General features: G+C 39.5%; 2 protein-coding genes across 17 annotated transcripts in view; both read left to right on the top strand.

Annotated features, from left to right (window-relative positions):
* Positions 1-13,242, top strand: part of mbnl1 (muscleblind-like splicing regulator 1) — a 38,605-nt gene extending 25,363 nt beyond the window's left edge. For 8 of the 16 annotated variants that reach the window (XM_088397245.1, XM_088397246.1, XM_088397247.1 and 5 more), the window contains 10 exons: positions 335-505; positions 1,104-1,328; positions 3,051-3,290; positions 4,533-4,586; positions 5,500-5,653; positions 6,636-6,671; positions 7,487-7,578; positions 7,837-7,881; positions 8,799-8,870; positions 9,238-13,242. In XM_088397245.1, the coding sequence (XP_088253371.1) occupies positions 335-505; positions 1,104-1,328; positions 3,051-3,290; positions 4,533-4,586; positions 5,500-5,653; positions 6,636-6,671; positions 7,487-7,578; positions 7,837-7,881; positions 8,799-8,855 (1,074 nt within the window). In that variant the 3' untranslated portion in view covers positions 8,856-8,870; positions 9,238-13,242. The remainder of the gene's footprint in view (positions 1-334; positions 506-1,103; positions 1,329-3,050; positions 3,291-4,532; positions 4,587-5,499; positions 5,654-6,635; positions 6,672-7,486; positions 7,579-7,836; positions 7,882-8,798; positions 8,871-9,237) is intronic. The other 8 variants (XM_088397252.1, XM_088397254.1, XM_088397256.1 and 5 more) reach the window with 8 other exon arrangements.
* A 1,137-nt stretch (positions 13,243-14,379) lies between these two features.
* On the top strand, positions 14,380-17,410 carry LOC148387337 (ras-related protein Rap-2b-like). Its single transcript, XM_088396221.1, has one exon. The coding sequence runs from the start codon at positions 14,709-14,711 to the stop codon at positions 15,255-15,257; it is 549 nt and encodes a 182-aa protein (XP_088252347.1). The 5' UTR covers positions 14,380-14,708; the 3' UTR covers positions 15,258-17,410.
* The last annotated feature ends 70 nt before the right edge of the window (positions 17,411-17,480 follow it).

Below are 17,480 nucleotides of genomic sequence, written 5' to 3'. Positions count from 1 at the left end.
TGTACATCAGGAAATCATATTGTGGAGCCAAAATAAAGTAGAAAGCAGTAGTTGGCTATTTTGTATGGGATCCTCATATGAACCTTTTAAAAAAATAAGTTGATGTAACGCTCAGGCGATGGCTTGCAGACCCCCTGAGGGCCCGCAAACTTCAGTTTGAGAACCACTCCCATCGTGGATTTTTACAAAGAAATATGAAAGTGCATACTGTGGTGTAAAATACACTGAAACACATTTGAGATACTTATTTTCAACATCATGTTGAGCCTTCTCACCTTTTGAATGTCCATAAATCCAGATAAGATAAGGACCACCCTTGTCCTTTCTCTTTCAGGGCCGCTGTTCCAGAGAGAACTGCAAATACCTGCACCCTCCTCCGCACCTAAAGAACCAGCTGGAGATCAATGGCAGAAACAACCTGATCCAGCAGAAGAACATGGTCATGCTGGCCCAGCAGATGCAGCTCGCCAATGCCATGATGCCTGCCACGCAGCTACCGCCTATGGTGAGGAGACACAGCCACAAACACGGCAAAAGTATCAAGTTCAGACAACCCCAGACAGCATTTCACTAGTTACGTATATCTTTTATTTTAATGATTTAATTGTGATGTACATTTCTCTTAAATTATAATATATCATATTGTGGCTAACTATTTTTAATTTAATATTTATTATTATTATTAATTATTATTTTTATTATTTAAATAATTTGTCATAATATGTGATGATAATAATAATAATAATAATAATAATATTTGAAGAAGAATTGATATTTCATTAACATGGGATTTCATACGCTTCGACTTCCTCCCACTCCTATTTGAATATGAAAAGCAAGTGCTAAGTGTTTTATTGTCTATTATTGATGGCTCAGTTTTCGGGGTGTGTATGTGTTAGGTTGCAAATAAATGTTCCAAAAAACACCGTACATGCATGAACATACTACACACCAGAGTTTGATCTTCCCGAGTGAGACTGCAGACTTGTGAAAATGGCGACAATGCAGCTCATTTACTATCTCTGCAGCAGATTTTATCATCTGCTTTATTGTCTGCACAACAAGATGTGTTTTGTTCACACTAAGCTCATTCCACCCTTCAGCCCATGTTCTCGGTGACACCCGGCCTGGCCACCAACGCCAACGCTGCGGCTGCAGCTGCGGCCGCAGCAGCGTTCAATCCCTACATGAGCCCCGTGTCACCAGGCCTGATGCCCCCAGAGATCATGCCAAGCACCCCAGTCCTCATGGCCTCCAGCCCCAACGTCAGTCAAGTCCCCAACGCTGCCGCTGCAGCCCAGAAACTGCTGAGAACAGACAGACTTGAGGTAACTGCAGCCTTTTTGTCTCGGAATGACATCAATTGACACAGCTGAAAATATCAAACGGAAAATATATCAAAAACAAATGTGACCAGTCAAATCTGCAGTCGATGCATCATTAGGAATAAATATCATGATGCAAGACTAATACAAATACTTGCAAGTATTTACATCATCAAGGGTGTATCCAGATCTGCTGTTTGAGAATTTGATTTAATCAAATCATGCGACAAACGCCACAATGAATTTTTATTTACTCAGTCCAATGCAATTTGGTTTCTACTGCCCTCTACTGTCTCATTTGTGAACTACAGAAATGGTCCTTTATGAGCCAAGGCACATAAATGTCATAAATAAGATAAAATAATAATAATAATAAATCTTTCCAACCATCCATCACCAGACAAAAACGTCGCAAATTATAAATACTCAAATACTGATGAGCTCAGCCTCAATTCACTCACAAATATACAATCTGGGCTGTTTAGTTGAACACAAAGCTTTTAATCAAAACTTACCATATGTTAACATAAAACATGTTGATGTGAATATCTCTACTGTTACAATCGAATTTGCCAAACTGGATAAATCTGAAGATCTGCAAGCCAACAGGTGGCTGCATAGGATAAGTGTACCTCCTGCCATCTAGCGGTAGACAATTGAATTACTCTGTCTCCATGTTGTTGACATCGCTGCTTTATAAGAATAAATTTATTTTGTGTAAATGATAAAAGCATACTGCTTGGACCCAGTTGGAATCGATTCCTGCAGGACATTTTACATTTTAGCATAGTGGTAGGGAATTACTGCTCATATCTACTGTACCTAAAGATATGTGTATGGAGAAATGTGATCACGAGGCCTTTTTTTTCTGGTTAAGACTGCAGGGCTCATCCATTTTTAACCTTGTTGTCCTTTTTGGAACTGTGCATCATCTGCAAAGACAGATAAAAGCTTTGATGACTCATACTTCATCTGCATAAACATAAAAAGCAGAGCCATTTGTGCTGGATCCACTGCTGTTTTTATGAGAGCAAAAATTACTGAAGCATTAATGGCTTGCATTCCGGGAAAACATACGAAATAGAACAAAGCAAAAATTTAATTGTAAATCACATGGGCAACTTTGCAACAATAAAACAAATAGCTATCTAATTGTCTACCAGCTGCTTTTACATGGAGCACGGCAACTGATTCTTTTTTTTTTCCCCTGCTGTCGTCAGCTATAATCATAATGACCTCATAGGCCAATGAAAATCAGCTCAAAGAATTTGAAGCCTGAATAAGGGAGCCGGAAAACCATCACTGTGAGCATTGCAGATTAAGATGTCCATTTGAATTTGCATTTTATTTTTTATATATGTTAAAAAAAAAAAACGTTGAACATTACAACTGGAAGTGTACCGTATTTTCCAGACTATAAGGCGCACCTAAAAACCTAAAATCTTCTCAAAAGCCTATGAATCATGAATCAAAAAGACTATGGATCATTATTTTGTGATTATAAAGTAATTTGCTGCGTCTGAAGTTAAAATAAAAAAGATAAAATGGAGGATAATTTGATTTAGATTAAAATTCTAACATGATGCATTAATGGTGCGCCTTATAGTCCGGTGCGCCTTATAGTCCGGAAAATACAGTAAGTGTAACTCGCTAACTTAAAGCGGCTTGCTTGGTTTTATATATTTGATTTATTTTGTGTTGGTAACACTGTGTCTCTGGTTTTAGGTGTGTCGCGAGTACCAGAGGGGTAACTGTTCCCGGGGGGAGGACGACTGTCGATTTGCACACCCCTCAGACAGCACCATGATCGACACGAATGACAACACCGTCACCGTGTGCATGGACTACATCAAGGGGCGGTGCTCTCGCGAGAAGTGCAAGTACTTCCACCCGCCGGCGCATCTGCAGGCTAAAATTAAGGCCACCCAGCACCAGGTGAACCAGGCCTCAGCCGCCGCTGCCATGGTGAGTCGTCTTGATTAATCCTGCGCCAGATTCCATTTTTAAATCCACGTTGGCTTGGGTCAGACAATACGATAATAAAGGTAGTTCCTTCCTTTCTTGGGCCACTTTTTTGTCTATAGCTCCGCTTCCTCTTGATGTTATAAATGGGTTTTATTGTGGTGTAAGTTCTGTCTTTTAGCAATGGCACCAGCACAGTCTTCTGGTTATTGTGATTTCTTTTTTGTTTCTTATATGCTATTGCGGCTGAGAGCTAGAAGTGAATCATTGCAAAGTGACTCCGACTAGGATGTGCACAGTGAAACCTCCTCAGATGTACTACAGTGAACCCTCATTTATTGCGGGGGGATATGTTCCAAACCGACAATTGGCGATACAAAGGCTATATTAAATAAATGTGGGTCATTTTTGCTGCTTTTTAGTCAAAAAACGTTTTTTGGTCAAACTGACGATTACCAAAGAACAGAAGAACAAACAAACTTTTATATATAAAACTTACTATAAATGTATATAAAAGTATTCCTCGGCACCCGTTCTGACTCACTTGCAAGGTTTTCCAATTAAGACGCACATCTTGTTGTTGGTTTTAAGCTTTTTAATTTATTCTCCTAATTAACATTTACTGTCAAAATAAAAAAAAAAGTTCACCAATCTAATATCTATTTTGTCTACTCAAAATCCGCAAGGTTAATTCCATCATATAATGAGCGATACCGTCCACAGGCTAACAGAAATTAGCATAGAATTTATACAACTTATATAACACAAATGGAGGAGCAACACATACAAACCGGCATATTTTTTTCTCAATATGGCCACAATTAGATAGCGGACCTTCTAAAAGCTTTTAGCCACGGCGTGTTCGATGAGCTGCAATATTACGGGGGTTCACTGTAATCTGTTCAAGTTCAAATTAGCCAGTTACATAATGACTGAACAATATTTTCATTGCTACGTCCATCCATTTGTGTGTGACGTTAACTAATGTAGACTAGTAGTACAATATCATGATGATCATGTAAGCGTTGAGCAATAGAGCTACTATCCACATTGTGCATGCCTTAGTCCTGTAATCCCCTTGTAAAAATGCATTCCAATGATTTGTTTTTTTTATTTGTTTTTTTTCTCACCTATACCCAAACTGCACTGCTGCCCCCATGATGCACCTCTGCTTGCTGGTTTATGTTAATGCGCTTGAACCCCATTGGCCCATTGCCATCATGTGCTCGCTGCCTGCTAATTAAGACTCAGTCGGCTGTCAAATCACTGAAGCGACCCCTCGACGCAACCTTTGACCTGGTACTATGACCTTTCACCTTTTAGCTTGGCATGTGGCTTTGTCGTAGAGCAGTGTTTTAACTAATGCTCTTTGGTCGTCTTTTGTCTCAATGCAATGTCTGTTTTTTTCCTTCTGTCTTTGAATGTGTGTGATGAAATGATTGCGGCTCTTCCATTTCGATGGTGGTGGGTGGAGGTCCAAACGAGGTCACCTCAAATATGAATTCACGAAAGAGCCGCAATCAGATCATCACATGTGGTGTCTTTAACACAAAGCTAGTGAGGGTTAGGGAAGCGTTTAAAATGGTAGCATGGCTTTTAATGTCTTCTGTCCAATTAGTCTTCACTGTTGTGGAGCACGAATGTGTCGCTAGTGCATGTCAGGTGGGGCTAAGAGGTCTTACAGGGGGTGATTCAAAAGAGATGGACCACGCCAACGGACCTCAAAAGTGGCCTCATGTCAAAGAGATCTTGAGACCTTTTTTGACTTTTGTCTGTGCGTGAACCATCACTTCACACGGCTTCCATCATGGAGCTAGCAGTGCAGCCTCCCTCTCTCTCTCTCTCTGTGCTTCCACCTTTTGTTAGTAGCTGTATTGTCGTTCTTTAATTGTTAATGCTTGCTTATGTTGCATTTAGTTAGCCAGGTTAATATTACCAATGAAGATGAGAAACTCACGAATGCTTACTAGCCAGTAGCTCCAGTAGGCACCATGCTCCTGCTTGTGTACTAGTACATGTGTCCGAGTGCTGCTTGCTTGCTACTGATGACATGATCCTATTGATGTACACACAAGGATGTTGTAATAATGCTCCTACGATGTGTTCTAACATATCTTCCATTTTTTTTTTTTTTTTTGGTTTTGTTTTCCAACTCATCTTTTTACCCCTCCTCCCCTCTCATCGATTGACCTGCGCTCATCTGGCTGGGCAGGGTATGGCCCCCAGTGTCATGGCTCCCCTGCCAAAGCGGGCGGCCCTGGAGAAAGCCAACGGGGCCTCTGCTGTGTTTAACACCGGCATGCTCCAGTACCAACAGGCCCTGGCCAGCATGCAGTTTCAACAGCAGGCCGCTTTCCTCCCATCAGGTATGCAAACCGTAAGCTTGACGGACCTCGCCCGGATCGGCCCAACCCGGACAGATGGCCGCTCGTAACATTGTGAACCATCTATCGATAGAGGGGACATTACAATAGATAGCTCAAGATGGCTCATTGTTTGCTTTGCTGAGAAGAAATCACACGCTTATTTCTGTCAAAGCACATCGAAACTGGGCGGCTTCCACCAAGCGGTACAGTTCTTTTAATTTCTTGCAGCGTAGTTGAAATTTGAATACACAGTACAATACGCTGAAATCCCCAATCGATGAATCGAACGATATATTTCATCCACTTGAATGCTTTATTGTGACTCTTCCAGTCTCTCCAGACCTCGGTTGTAACTTGCTGATGACACACTTTTTCAAAATTTCAAAATTTGAATTTTCTAGGTGTCGTCTTGGTCACATGATTTGGGGACCGGTTAAAGCATTTTTAAATACCACGTATTGACTACACCCATTTCGGCAACAGAGACTCTCCACACTTCTCTTTTTTTATGAAATTATAGTCAGTTCTTAAATAGGTCAAAACACAACATATTAAACCAGACCGTCCCGCTTGGTCGAAACGAGGCATCTGGGTACGTTTTCACCACCTCGTAAAAAGCGAACCGCTTTCAGTTGATCGAGCCGCGTGTAAACGGCCCATCGCTTTGCTAGTTTGCTGATTGACAGTGGTGACTTATATTTAATGACTGGGGCTAGTGGTGGGGCTGAGATGCTGATGTGTTGACATCTGGTAATCTAACAGGCTGTACACATTCACCCTTCCTCACGCCTGAGTTCAGAATGTTTTCATACTTGTACGAATATGTCCAAAAAAAAAAAAAAATGCACATTGACTGACCAAGAAATATTAACCCCACACACACCTTATCTCTCCCCCTCACTCTAACGAACCTTGTGACGGGCTGTTTTGATTTCTCTTCCCCCTATCCAATCCACTTCCTGTTGCACTGCATGATGGGCAGGCTCAATATTGTGCATGACCCCTACAGCCGGCGTTGGTAGGTTCCAGTTCTCCTTTTTCAGTTCTGTGTGACTTCCTGTCTGTGGCTCGCATGTGGCACCAAAATTTAGTTTTGTTCGTTAAATGCGGTAAACTAAATTGTGATGTTTTGTGTAAAAGGCATATTTGATCTCATTCACATGTATTCATTGTATTTAGTTCAAGTGACATTTTATTTTGCTGTTTTGCTTGACCACTTACCCTCTCGTGCTCGTCAACTTTGCTCTTGGCTGCTCATCCTTAAGAGTGGAAGACGCTTTTGAAACAATTAAACACCGAGGGGGATCCATTTGAACTTTGCCCCTTCTCGTCCTCTGCCGCAACCACTCACTCAACTTATTTGTTCAATTTATAGACGTCAACATATCGTCACGGTTGGGCAAAAACCAAGGATGTCCAAATATGGTCACTGTTTTTTTACAAGTCAATTTAATTATTGAAACAATAATGAGTCAAAATGGATTGGATATATTTTAGTGGACCTGTTTTATTCAAAATATATAGCTTGAAAGTTTCATTTACTGCCATTTTAGCACTTAAATCACTATATGATAGATATAAAGAAAAAAAATATTGTTTTCTTATCACTGAACTGAAATTAAAAATGATGCAACTATTTTTTTTTTTCCTCACACTGTTCATGGTCAGTCGGCAGAGAAACAAAAGGGACTGTGTGAAATGGAATCCCTCGAGAATTTCCTCTCTTGCACTCTCGTCTTCTCCTTCTGTTATGTTTGTGTGTGTGTTTGTGTGCGTGGCTACACACTGCTCCTGTATGCATTTGTGCTTACATGATTCTCCCCTCCAAAAAAGTTCCCATGATGCACGGTGGTACCCCAGTCACTGTGTCTGCAGCCACCACATCTGCCACAAGCGTTCCCTTCGCAACTGCCTCCACCAATCAGGTTTGCACCTCAACCGTCTCTCTCTCTCTCGCTCTCTTTTACTCTCTCTCTCTCACGACACGTGGATGATGCTCTGTCTCACAGCGAGTGGGTGGGGTTGCAAAATAGGTGGGACTCCCTCTTGTTGGCCTACACTAGAGTCCAACTTGCCAGTGTGTACTAAGAATACTCGTCTTTCTTTCTTGGGAAACAAATTGTGTTGCATTTCAATGTGTGTCCTCGTTGTAACAACCGTTTTTTGTCCTTTCCTATTTTGAGGACTCTTCCTTATCAAAGTTGACTACCAACGAATACATGCAATTGGTATGTATGAGGTAGTTTTTTTGAATTTTTTTTTTTTTTTTTTAAATCCTCCCGCCCCTACATTCACCATTCGCACAGCTCGTGCAACAGCTGCTATCTGTGCCCCCTTTGGTGCTTGGCTTTTTTTCTTCTTTTTTATTTTTTATTTTTTTATTTGACATTTTTCGCTGCTGCTTTCCAGCACGTAAATCCCAGCTCTACCATGTTCCAGTCCAACAGTCTCAATATTATTACGGGCAAGTTTTAGAACTTTTGTGCGTTATGCTGTTGAGTTGTGCAGGTCAACAACATGGAGGACTTCGATTTGCATGGGGGAAACCAACCCACTGTCCCTTTACTGCCTTAATAATAATAATAAGTGCTGTTAGTCCGATTCTTTATTATTATTATTTTGATTCTGCTCACTTTTGTCCTCCATATAGTACATTTAATTGACACCATCAAATTTCAACATACTCCACATTTTTTCTCATTCCACATACAACTTACAGTTTTCCCACAATTTAATATTTAACATCTCCGCATTCATTATCAATCAGACAAACAAAGAATATTCAATCTCAACTTTGAAAACCCTAAGCCTAAATTGAAACCTTAATTTGAAACCAGTTTCAATACGTTCAAATGAATTCTCATTCATGACACGAATTTTAGCATTTCAGCATTCAACACATTTTCTGCAGAAATTGCACATTTTCTAGTAATAATAATAATAATGCTCTCCCTCCCCTTCTTCATGCTCTCACTCGAGTGTAGCTTTTCTACTGTCGTCTCTATCTTTTTACATTTCTTTGTTTTTAAAGCTGACAACTTCTCTTAAAGTGACAGTACGCCGTTAATCTGTGTGCTCCGCAACTATATTTTGTGTTTGAACGGCTCTCGGTTTAATCACGTGTCTGCTTTCTACCCCTCCCCAGATTCCAATAATATCTGCAGATCATCTGAGTAGTCACAAGTACTTGACTCAAATGTAGTTCCTCTCAAGAACAGTGAGTCTCTGTTTCAACCATCACACATACACTGTTGATGAAAAGTTTGGGTTATTTGGTTTTGGATTCAAACTCAATATACACTATGACCTTCACAAGTAAACTCCTCTAAACTTTTTAATGTCCAACCGTTTCAGTACTTTTTACACAACGTGGTGTTAGCTTGAAAAAAAATCTTCATGGCAAAAATTATTTGATCCTTGACGATTTCTAAGAATGTCCACTATAGGCATTTCATGTTGATCCTGAAATTTAACCCCAAATGCCACATTTCCCAAATTTGTGAGTAATTATTTGTGTTTTTTTGTGTGTTCTTGTAAATCCCAATAGCATCTAATCCCCCAACCTCTCATTCCTCCACTTACAGATCAAATGAATGTGCGCTGGCACCGTCCAAGCCGAAACAGTTCAGCCTTTATTTCCATAAAAACTTCAGAATGTCAGCAACGGGATTGAGGAGGGTCTGCCATCTATCAAAACATCCAAGGTGCAACCCGTGCCATTTTCCCCACATGTCAAAAGCGGTGAGAGAAGAGGCCATCTTGGTGCCTGCGGAGAGAGAGAGGGGTGGGAGTGGGGGGGTCTCATCACACCGCTGTACATCCAAATCAAGGCGCTCAATTGGTTGTAATTCACTTCACCGGACGCAGAGAAGGTCAAAAAGTTACGTTGCGCGAGTCATAGTACACCTCTGGTACGTCAGGTGACCAAGATTTCTTTTATTCCTTTCCTTTTTTTTTTTGTTTGAATTAATCAGCCATATTTCATCGTTTACAAAAAAAAAAAAAAAAAGACATGCACCTTGAATTTGAATCGAAATGAGAGCGGCACAGCCATTATGAAACAGGAATCTGCTAAGACGATTGAGCGTGTGCAGTATTTTGTGTGTGTGTGTGCGCGTGTGTGTGTTTAGTGACTAGTCAAACTAGACACGGATGGATGACTAAATGACGAGGCATGGACATATGAATGTTGTGGGTGAACCAACATACCTGTGTACCTTGAAAGCACAGCCAAGCTTGCTCTTCTCACCTTGTCATGTGCCATGGAGGCCATACAGCTCAAACCAGAGTGTTGTCTCAGCAGTGTTATTTGTTTACCGAGGGTAAAATCTAAAAAAAAAATAATAATAATGTTGTATGGCTCTTAATATTGTTTAAGAAATGTTCATAATTTTAGAAGTGAGTTTTGTGCTAATTTTTGTGTTTTTAAAATCTTTTAATTATGACCTTTAAATGGACAAAAAGTGTAGATTCTCTTTTCATCGACTAGAGTGCTGTTATTTTATTGTGTTTTTTTTTTTAGCTTAGTCGGGATTTTGTTGTCGCTCAAGTCCATCGACTCTAAAGCCTTTTGATTAGTGGTGTGCAGCTTTAACTGACTTGTTACCCTTCTCCTCTTTTACAGAGTTTGAACTTTGTAAAAGAGGAGAACCGTTGAGCTGCGTGCGAATGGCAATGTAAGACGAAAAGGTCTGTTAGGTCATTTTAACCAAAAAAAAAAAAAAAAAGTACACTTGAATGATTGTTTGTCCATGTCGATTGTCACTGAGTCAAACTTAACAAACGGCAGCGGTTCCCAACACACCTTTGTCGAAATTACAAGAGTATTAAGCCAAAAAAAATATATATATTTATCAAAATGAATATTAAGGAATATTATGAATGAAAACTGCCAGAAACCTTTGATGTAACATTAGCATCAACTTTTGTCCTCATATTACAGCTAGGTATTTCTTAAACATTTTTTTCTTATGTCGTTTTTTAAAAAAAAAATTACAGAATTTTTTTTCTTATAACTTTTAGCTTCACGATCTCATAATTATCATTACAGCTGTTTCCTGGATATATTTTTTTATTTTTGAAAAAAATACGTTTCTTCCTCATATTATAACTCATAAAATACTTATTTCCTCATGCCATAGCTATTCACCAAATAAACGCTATTCTCATTTCATTACAACTTTTTTGCAAAAAAAAAAATCAATTATTTATTTTGTTGGACTGTTCAACAACTTTTTTATGGTAATGCAGCGTTACTCTTTCCTCACAATATTCAGTCATAATTCATAGATCTAAAGTCATAGTAAATATATAAAAAGTAATGAAATAATAATGGTCTCATCTCAATTTATTTACAAGTTCCGTGAAATTCCGGGCCTGTTTATCTACAAACAAAACTATTATTCTGGAGTTTGAATATGTATCTAATGGACGAGTATTTTAGTTCCGCCTATCATTGTATGTAGATAAATGAACAAGAAAACATTTGTAACAAATAATCATTTCCGGACATTTTCTTTTACCATCGTTAGCTAAAATGTTGGGAATCACTGCCTTCAAATAAAAACACACCCCTGAAGGTTTAACTTCAAAACCGCCGAAACCAAAAGTCTTTTTACAGCATCTCTCGTCGAGGAATCTTTTTTGTTGGACTAACTTTTTATTTGTACCAGAGTTGTGTTCATCCGAATGTTGTGTTGCCACAGAGGTGTGACTGCGCGTCTTTAGCGATTGTATTGTACCTAACAAAGCCTTAGATGACCATGAATGGGTCACGGCCCAAACTTGTCAATCACCATGCAGGTAAAGAGCACCAATGATGTTTTCTAGTTATCTCACACGCCGCTTACGATACGTTTGTGCTTTCTCTAGGTAACAATTCTTCTCTTAAAAATCCATTTAAGAGCTTTTATGTACTACTTAAGGATTTGAATCTCTTTGAGATGCATAGTTGTAGATGTTTCTTTGTTTTTCTTTTTTTTTGCCTTACTATATTACTATATTACTTGACAACATTGATACGTATAGCCGTTGTAGATTTTGAGGTTGTATGAAATTCATAATCTTTTTTTTGTTTTCAAACCATTTATAAATGATAACGATTTAAATATTCATGTCATTCATATGGCTGGATGTCTTTTTTTTTTTTTTCTTCCCAGTTGGTTGGTGTTACATTATGTTTGTTTTGTGGTATATGTGGAATTAGTTTTGCTGCGATTGCAGCAACAACCATTTTCCTTGTCGACGTGTCAAGATCATATTTGAAAATATATTGTATCAATCGATAGATTGTCCATGTTTTAGGGTAAACATTGTTTTCTACTGTATCCATTTCAAAGAAAAATTATGTCGTTTGGTTGGAAATATTTCTTTCATTTGCCCTGAATGTCAGGCCAAAATAAGCAGTTGAGATTTGAGGGTGTTTGGATATTATTAATGTTATTATTATTATTGTTTGTTTGTCGGGTGGGGGGAGGGCTGATTGGTGAGGATAGGAGAGAAGACTTTCCCCTGCTGGTGAAGTCAGAAATGCTGCAGATGATGAGTTCTAACCTAAGGGACGAAGGTTGTGACTTTTTGCACTTCTGTATATAGTCAAATAAACAGAGACAAATGTGTATCATATTGAGATTATTTTGAATAAAAAAAAAGATCTATAATTATAGGGAATTTTGTTAGATTAATTTAAATTCATAAATCAGAAGACCAGCTAAAATTGCTTGCAAAGAAGGGCACTAGTTTCTTGGCCAATGCATTTGGAGAAAGCTATGCTAAGCTTTTTGTCTTCTTTTATCAGTGGCTAGTTTTGCCTGGGAATGTTTTTGGGGGAATAATGGTCTCCCTGTCCTGCTTAATCCATCCTTTCAAATGATCCCAATATTTCATTTGTTGGCCACATCACTGCTCCTACGGTTCACTTGATTTCCCCCCCCCCAAAAAAAAAAAAATCCATTATGATTTGACTGCATGTAAAGAAAAACATAGCTATGTAAGCGTTCACAATAATCCGCACAGTAGATAACAACCACAGTGGGGGAGAAATAACACTTTTCCAAACAACTCATCTTACGCTTGTGTGATTCAATAGTTTCCGAGCAAATATGTTATTTAAAAAAACAACAAAAAAAGAGGAAAATATGAGCACTCATCCAACCTGAATACTTTTCCAGAGCCATATATAGTATATATACATATTTCCAGTCGACTCACAGCAAGTTGTGTTGCTCTGCTCTTCAGATTGTGCGCTCAGCAGGCGAAGGCCGGCCACGCCAAATGCACATTTGGGCAAAGGCAAGTCTTTCAAATGAATGTAAAGTGGCTGCTGTATTGTTGCTATAGAACCAAAGCACCAGATTCTCCAAAACCAGACGTTCAGTCCGTCTCTTCCCTGCTGGGGGCACACACACAAATCCACGCCAATGCTTTTTGCCCGCTTTTTACTTGTAAGTGCAACTACCACTTATGTATTCGCTAACAGTTGCCACACGATGATGTCTGATTTGTTTATGCACACTTGATTGTTGCCATAATTGACTCTTATCTGTATGGATGAAAAAAATAAATAAAAATGATTTGATTTGCTCATGCAACACGCGTGTGTTTTTTATTTTCAATGTAAGGCAACCTCTGCCATGACGTGCCCATGTGAGCAAGCATCACACGCTGCCTTCGGGGCGACCTTGTGACATGACTCCATCGAGGCTCTTGTTTGACAGATGTAGAAGGGTACGCTGGTGATGCCCACGAGACCGCCCCGCATTGTGAACTGGGTCACGACTGAAAAATGTAACATGTTAAGCGGAAGACAGTAATATGCAATATAACTGGTTTTGTCTTCAGCAGATGAAATGCGTGCTCAATCGGATGCAGGTCAGGTGATTGACTTGGCCATTGCTTGACATGCTATTTCTTTGCCTTGAAAATGGTTTATTTTTCTGTATGGCTTCGGGTCGTCCCATCTTCATCATGAAGCACCATCTAATGGGTTTTGGAGCATTTGGTTGAATCTGAGCAGATGATACTGCTTGAAACGTCATTAAATGGAAGAGAACCAGTTCCACTAGCCCACCTAGCCATGAAACAGTTGAGCAATGAATTGTCCCAGTAATTTTCATCCCTTAAAAAGTGGGAGGCAGATATACAAACTGAAAAATAATGTAAAAAAAACGGACTAAAATCGTCTTTAAATAAACAAGTTGTTCAAGATCATCACTCCACAACAAATATTTTTTAAATATTTCAAAAAAACTATTATTTTTCAAATACATATATGTTCAGGGAATCCAATACAAAAACAAAACATTTCACACCAAGCATACTTCTTTTCTCTTCATGAAATAAAAGCAATAACTTGGAAAAATATAATAAAATAATAATAAAAAAATGCTTAATTAAAAAATAAGCCACCGTGTGCAGAACAAAAAAAATTGATAACAGCTTTTTGTTTGCAGGAACTGATATGAAAATAGTCTATCGATCCTTTGCTGACGTCATTGACTTACAGCTATTTAGATGCATCCGAAAAATATAATAAAATTATTTAAAAAACTGCTTGATTAAAAAATAAGCCACCGTGTGCAGAACAACAAAAAATTTTGATAACAGTTTTTTGTTTGCAGAAACCGATTTGAAAATAGTCTATCGATCCTTTGCTGACGTCATTGACGCTATTTCGATGCATCCGCCCACCGCTCGAAGTCAAGGCGACGCACGTTTCTGGATGACGTCTCCTTTAAGAAAGCGGAAGTGAGGCTGCAGGCTGTTGACGCGCTGAGGATGTGGACAGGAAATGCCATGCAAAACGAGCAGAAGCGTGATCGCTTCTCGGGTTCCTCCTCGGCGCACTTGCACAATCGGCGGATCGCCGAAAATGCGTCTCGGTTGACGCCGCCGACGCCAGCGTCCAGGGAGCGGTCGCTCTCTGCCGGGGCCGCGCGCTTGGTGTGATTCTCCGTTGCGAGTCTGCTAGCTCTCCCGGCCTGCACGCCTCGAAGGCTTCGTCGCGGAACAACAAAAAGGAGGTATTTGGCTATTTTCTTCTATTCCGCCTTTGGCCATGAGGGAATACAAAGTGGTTGTTTTGGGCTCGGGCGGAGTCGGGAAATCGGCCCTGACGGTTCAGTTCGTGACTGGCTCCTTCATCGAGAAGTACGATCCCACTATTGAGGACTTCTACCGGAAAGAGATCGAAGTGGACTCATCCCCGTCCGTGCTGGAGATCCTGGACACGGCCGGTACGGAGCAGTTCGCCTCCATGCGGGATCTGTACATCAAGAACGGGCAGGGCTTCATCCTGGTCTACAGCCTGGTCAACCAGCAGAGCTTCCAGGACATCAAGCCTATGAGGGACCAGATCATCAGGGTGAAGAGGTACGAGAGGGTGCCCATGATTCTGGTCGGCAACAAGGTGGACCTGGAGGCCGAGAGAGAGGTGTCCTCCGGGGAAGGCAAGGCCCTGGCCCAGGACTGGAACTGCCCCTTCATGGAGACCTCGGCCAAAAACAAAGGCTCTGTGGATGAACTGTTTGCAGAAATTGTCAGGCAGATGAACTACTCCACTGTTCCGACCGGAGGTGACCAGTGTTGTTCTTGTGTTCTGCTCTAAAAAAAAAAAACACAATCACATAGTTGTGCTTTTTAAATCATGCCTTTTTACTTTTAAAGTATTTCTGCTCACACTGTTGTCTTATGGTTTCGCACAAGTGGACAAAAAAATCGATGATGTATAATAATTAAGGTTGCGATGGGGTGAGCAATATTTGGAAATATTTCAAAGTGGAGACTTTAAGTGGGTCATTTCATGGGAAGGTGACGACAGTGAACTCTCGCATACTTTCAGTTTGTGACCCACAGATTTGCAGATTTTTTTTTTTACGTAATGTTGTTTAAGTAACATCACACTCTTGAAATAATGACCTAAGTCATATTTTGACAGAAACGGGATGCTGACCTTTGCTGAAATCTTCTCCATCCCATTTAGTTAAATCATTTCTATCCATGGAATGAAATTGTCTATATATATACATTTTTTGTGTTTTCTGAAAAACTGAACAAATAATGACTTAGGCCATTAATTTAATTGGGTGCTGATATTATTTTATTTTTTTGTTTTCTTTTCCATTCTTGCCCATGTTTTTCACTGGCCGTTAATGGTGCACAGATTTTTAAATCATTTCCCACATGTAAGGACATTACAGTATCCATAATTGGCTCGGTCTCTATCCTTTGCCAAAAGTGAAAATCCACAAATAATTGACTTACATTTATGACCGCCATCATACCCCCCATCAAATATTCAAAATCCTTATTAAGACCCAATCTTCCAAATTGTAAGGTTCCCGGACTATGCCATTTATTCTTTTTGAATTCCAGTTGACTCCCATGGAATGTTTCCAACTTTGAAAGTTGACAGAACTTTGTAACCCTACTCTTCTGGAAATGTGTTTACATGGCAAAGTACTTGAATGTTTCTTGGGATTTTTTTTCTTCCAAATATAGCTTTCTTTGTACAATATTGACTCTTATCTGGAAATGTGCCTCAGTGGGAATGTCTTATCGTGAAACCTAAGAGACTTTTTTTTTTTCTTTCTCAGTACTGTTTTAATAATCTCTTGTGCTCAGTGGTGGAGTCTGTGTTATGTCGGTCACTTTTAATATATTTTTTTTCTGGGGAGGGGGCAGATGGTGTGAACTAGGGATGGGCATTTTAATAATTTAATAATCTTTGTCGTTAGCGTTATAGCATAATTGCTTGAGTCCGTTTTGAACATTTTCTTAAAACAAACCAAAAAATACACAACTAATTCAACAAACAAATCCAGTTGCTTGGATTCTACTTTTTGGATTACCTGACCTGAATTACTGAAAATCCAAACAGATTTAAAGAAATTTTAAAAAGGACCTTTTTAAAGATATGACAGTAAATTCAAAATAACTTGGGCAATTATGCTAACAAGAAAAAAAAATCTTGGTATTTTCGTCTTTCTGCGTTTTATTTTCCAAGTCAACAATATTTTAGCATTGTTTTCTTCTTCGGAGTTGCAAACAAGTTGAGACTGAATCAATAGCACCCCCACTGGTTGCAGTGTAGTACTGTGCTTAATTTTGCTCCGAGATGGGATGAAAACTGCAGCTATTAGTGCTCGTGTGTCTGCCTTAACGTTCAGGGTTCCAATCTTGGCCCCAGACCTTCTTGTGTGAAGTGTCCATGTTCTTCAGCTTCAAAATATGCGTTTTTTTTGGGTTTTTTTTTTTTTTTTTCTGAGCTTCTTTGTTATGCTAAATTGAACACTCATAAATGCTCGTGTATGCCCATCCCTGGTATGAACTTCTGTTTGGATTTTTTTATTTTTTTAAATATACCTTTTCCGAAATGTCGGAAGTGTATTAATGATGGACCTTGGACTTGGTGCACAAGGACCTTAAGTGCGTTGCTGTCGCTGCATGAGGTCACGTCAGTTTGACCACATGTCAAGTGCCTTCCCTGCGACTGTGCCAAGTGACGAGCCCTCCTTCCTCTGCAGTGCGTCTCCATGGCAATCAGATTGATTTTTTTTTAGCAGTTAAGAGTTTTTCCTATCAGGCCCAATGTCGAGGTACTGCGTTGAAGAAGCCATGAGTGATGGTGTTAAGTTGTTCTGTTTATTCCTTGAAGATGTGATGAGAACTTTTTATTGTGATGATTCTACCTTTGGACAAAATCTGTGATGAACCTTGTCAGTTTTGAGAGACTTGTAATACAAAAAGGCATTTTATGTACCATTTGAGGTCTGCGCTTTTCTTGCTTAGTGCAATTTACACTCCTAAGAATCCTAAAGAGTGAAATTTC

Source organism: Syngnathus floridae, chromosome 14 (assembly GCF_059516105.1).
Source record: "Syngnathus floridae isolate MCC-2025c chromosome 14, RoL_Sflo_1.0, whole genome shotgun sequence".
Taxonomy (NCBI): domain Eukaryota; kingdom Metazoa; phylum Chordata; class Actinopteri; order Syngnathiformes; family Syngnathidae; genus Syngnathus; species Syngnathus floridae.
This window is presented reverse-complemented; position numbering and strand designations above follow the sequence as displayed.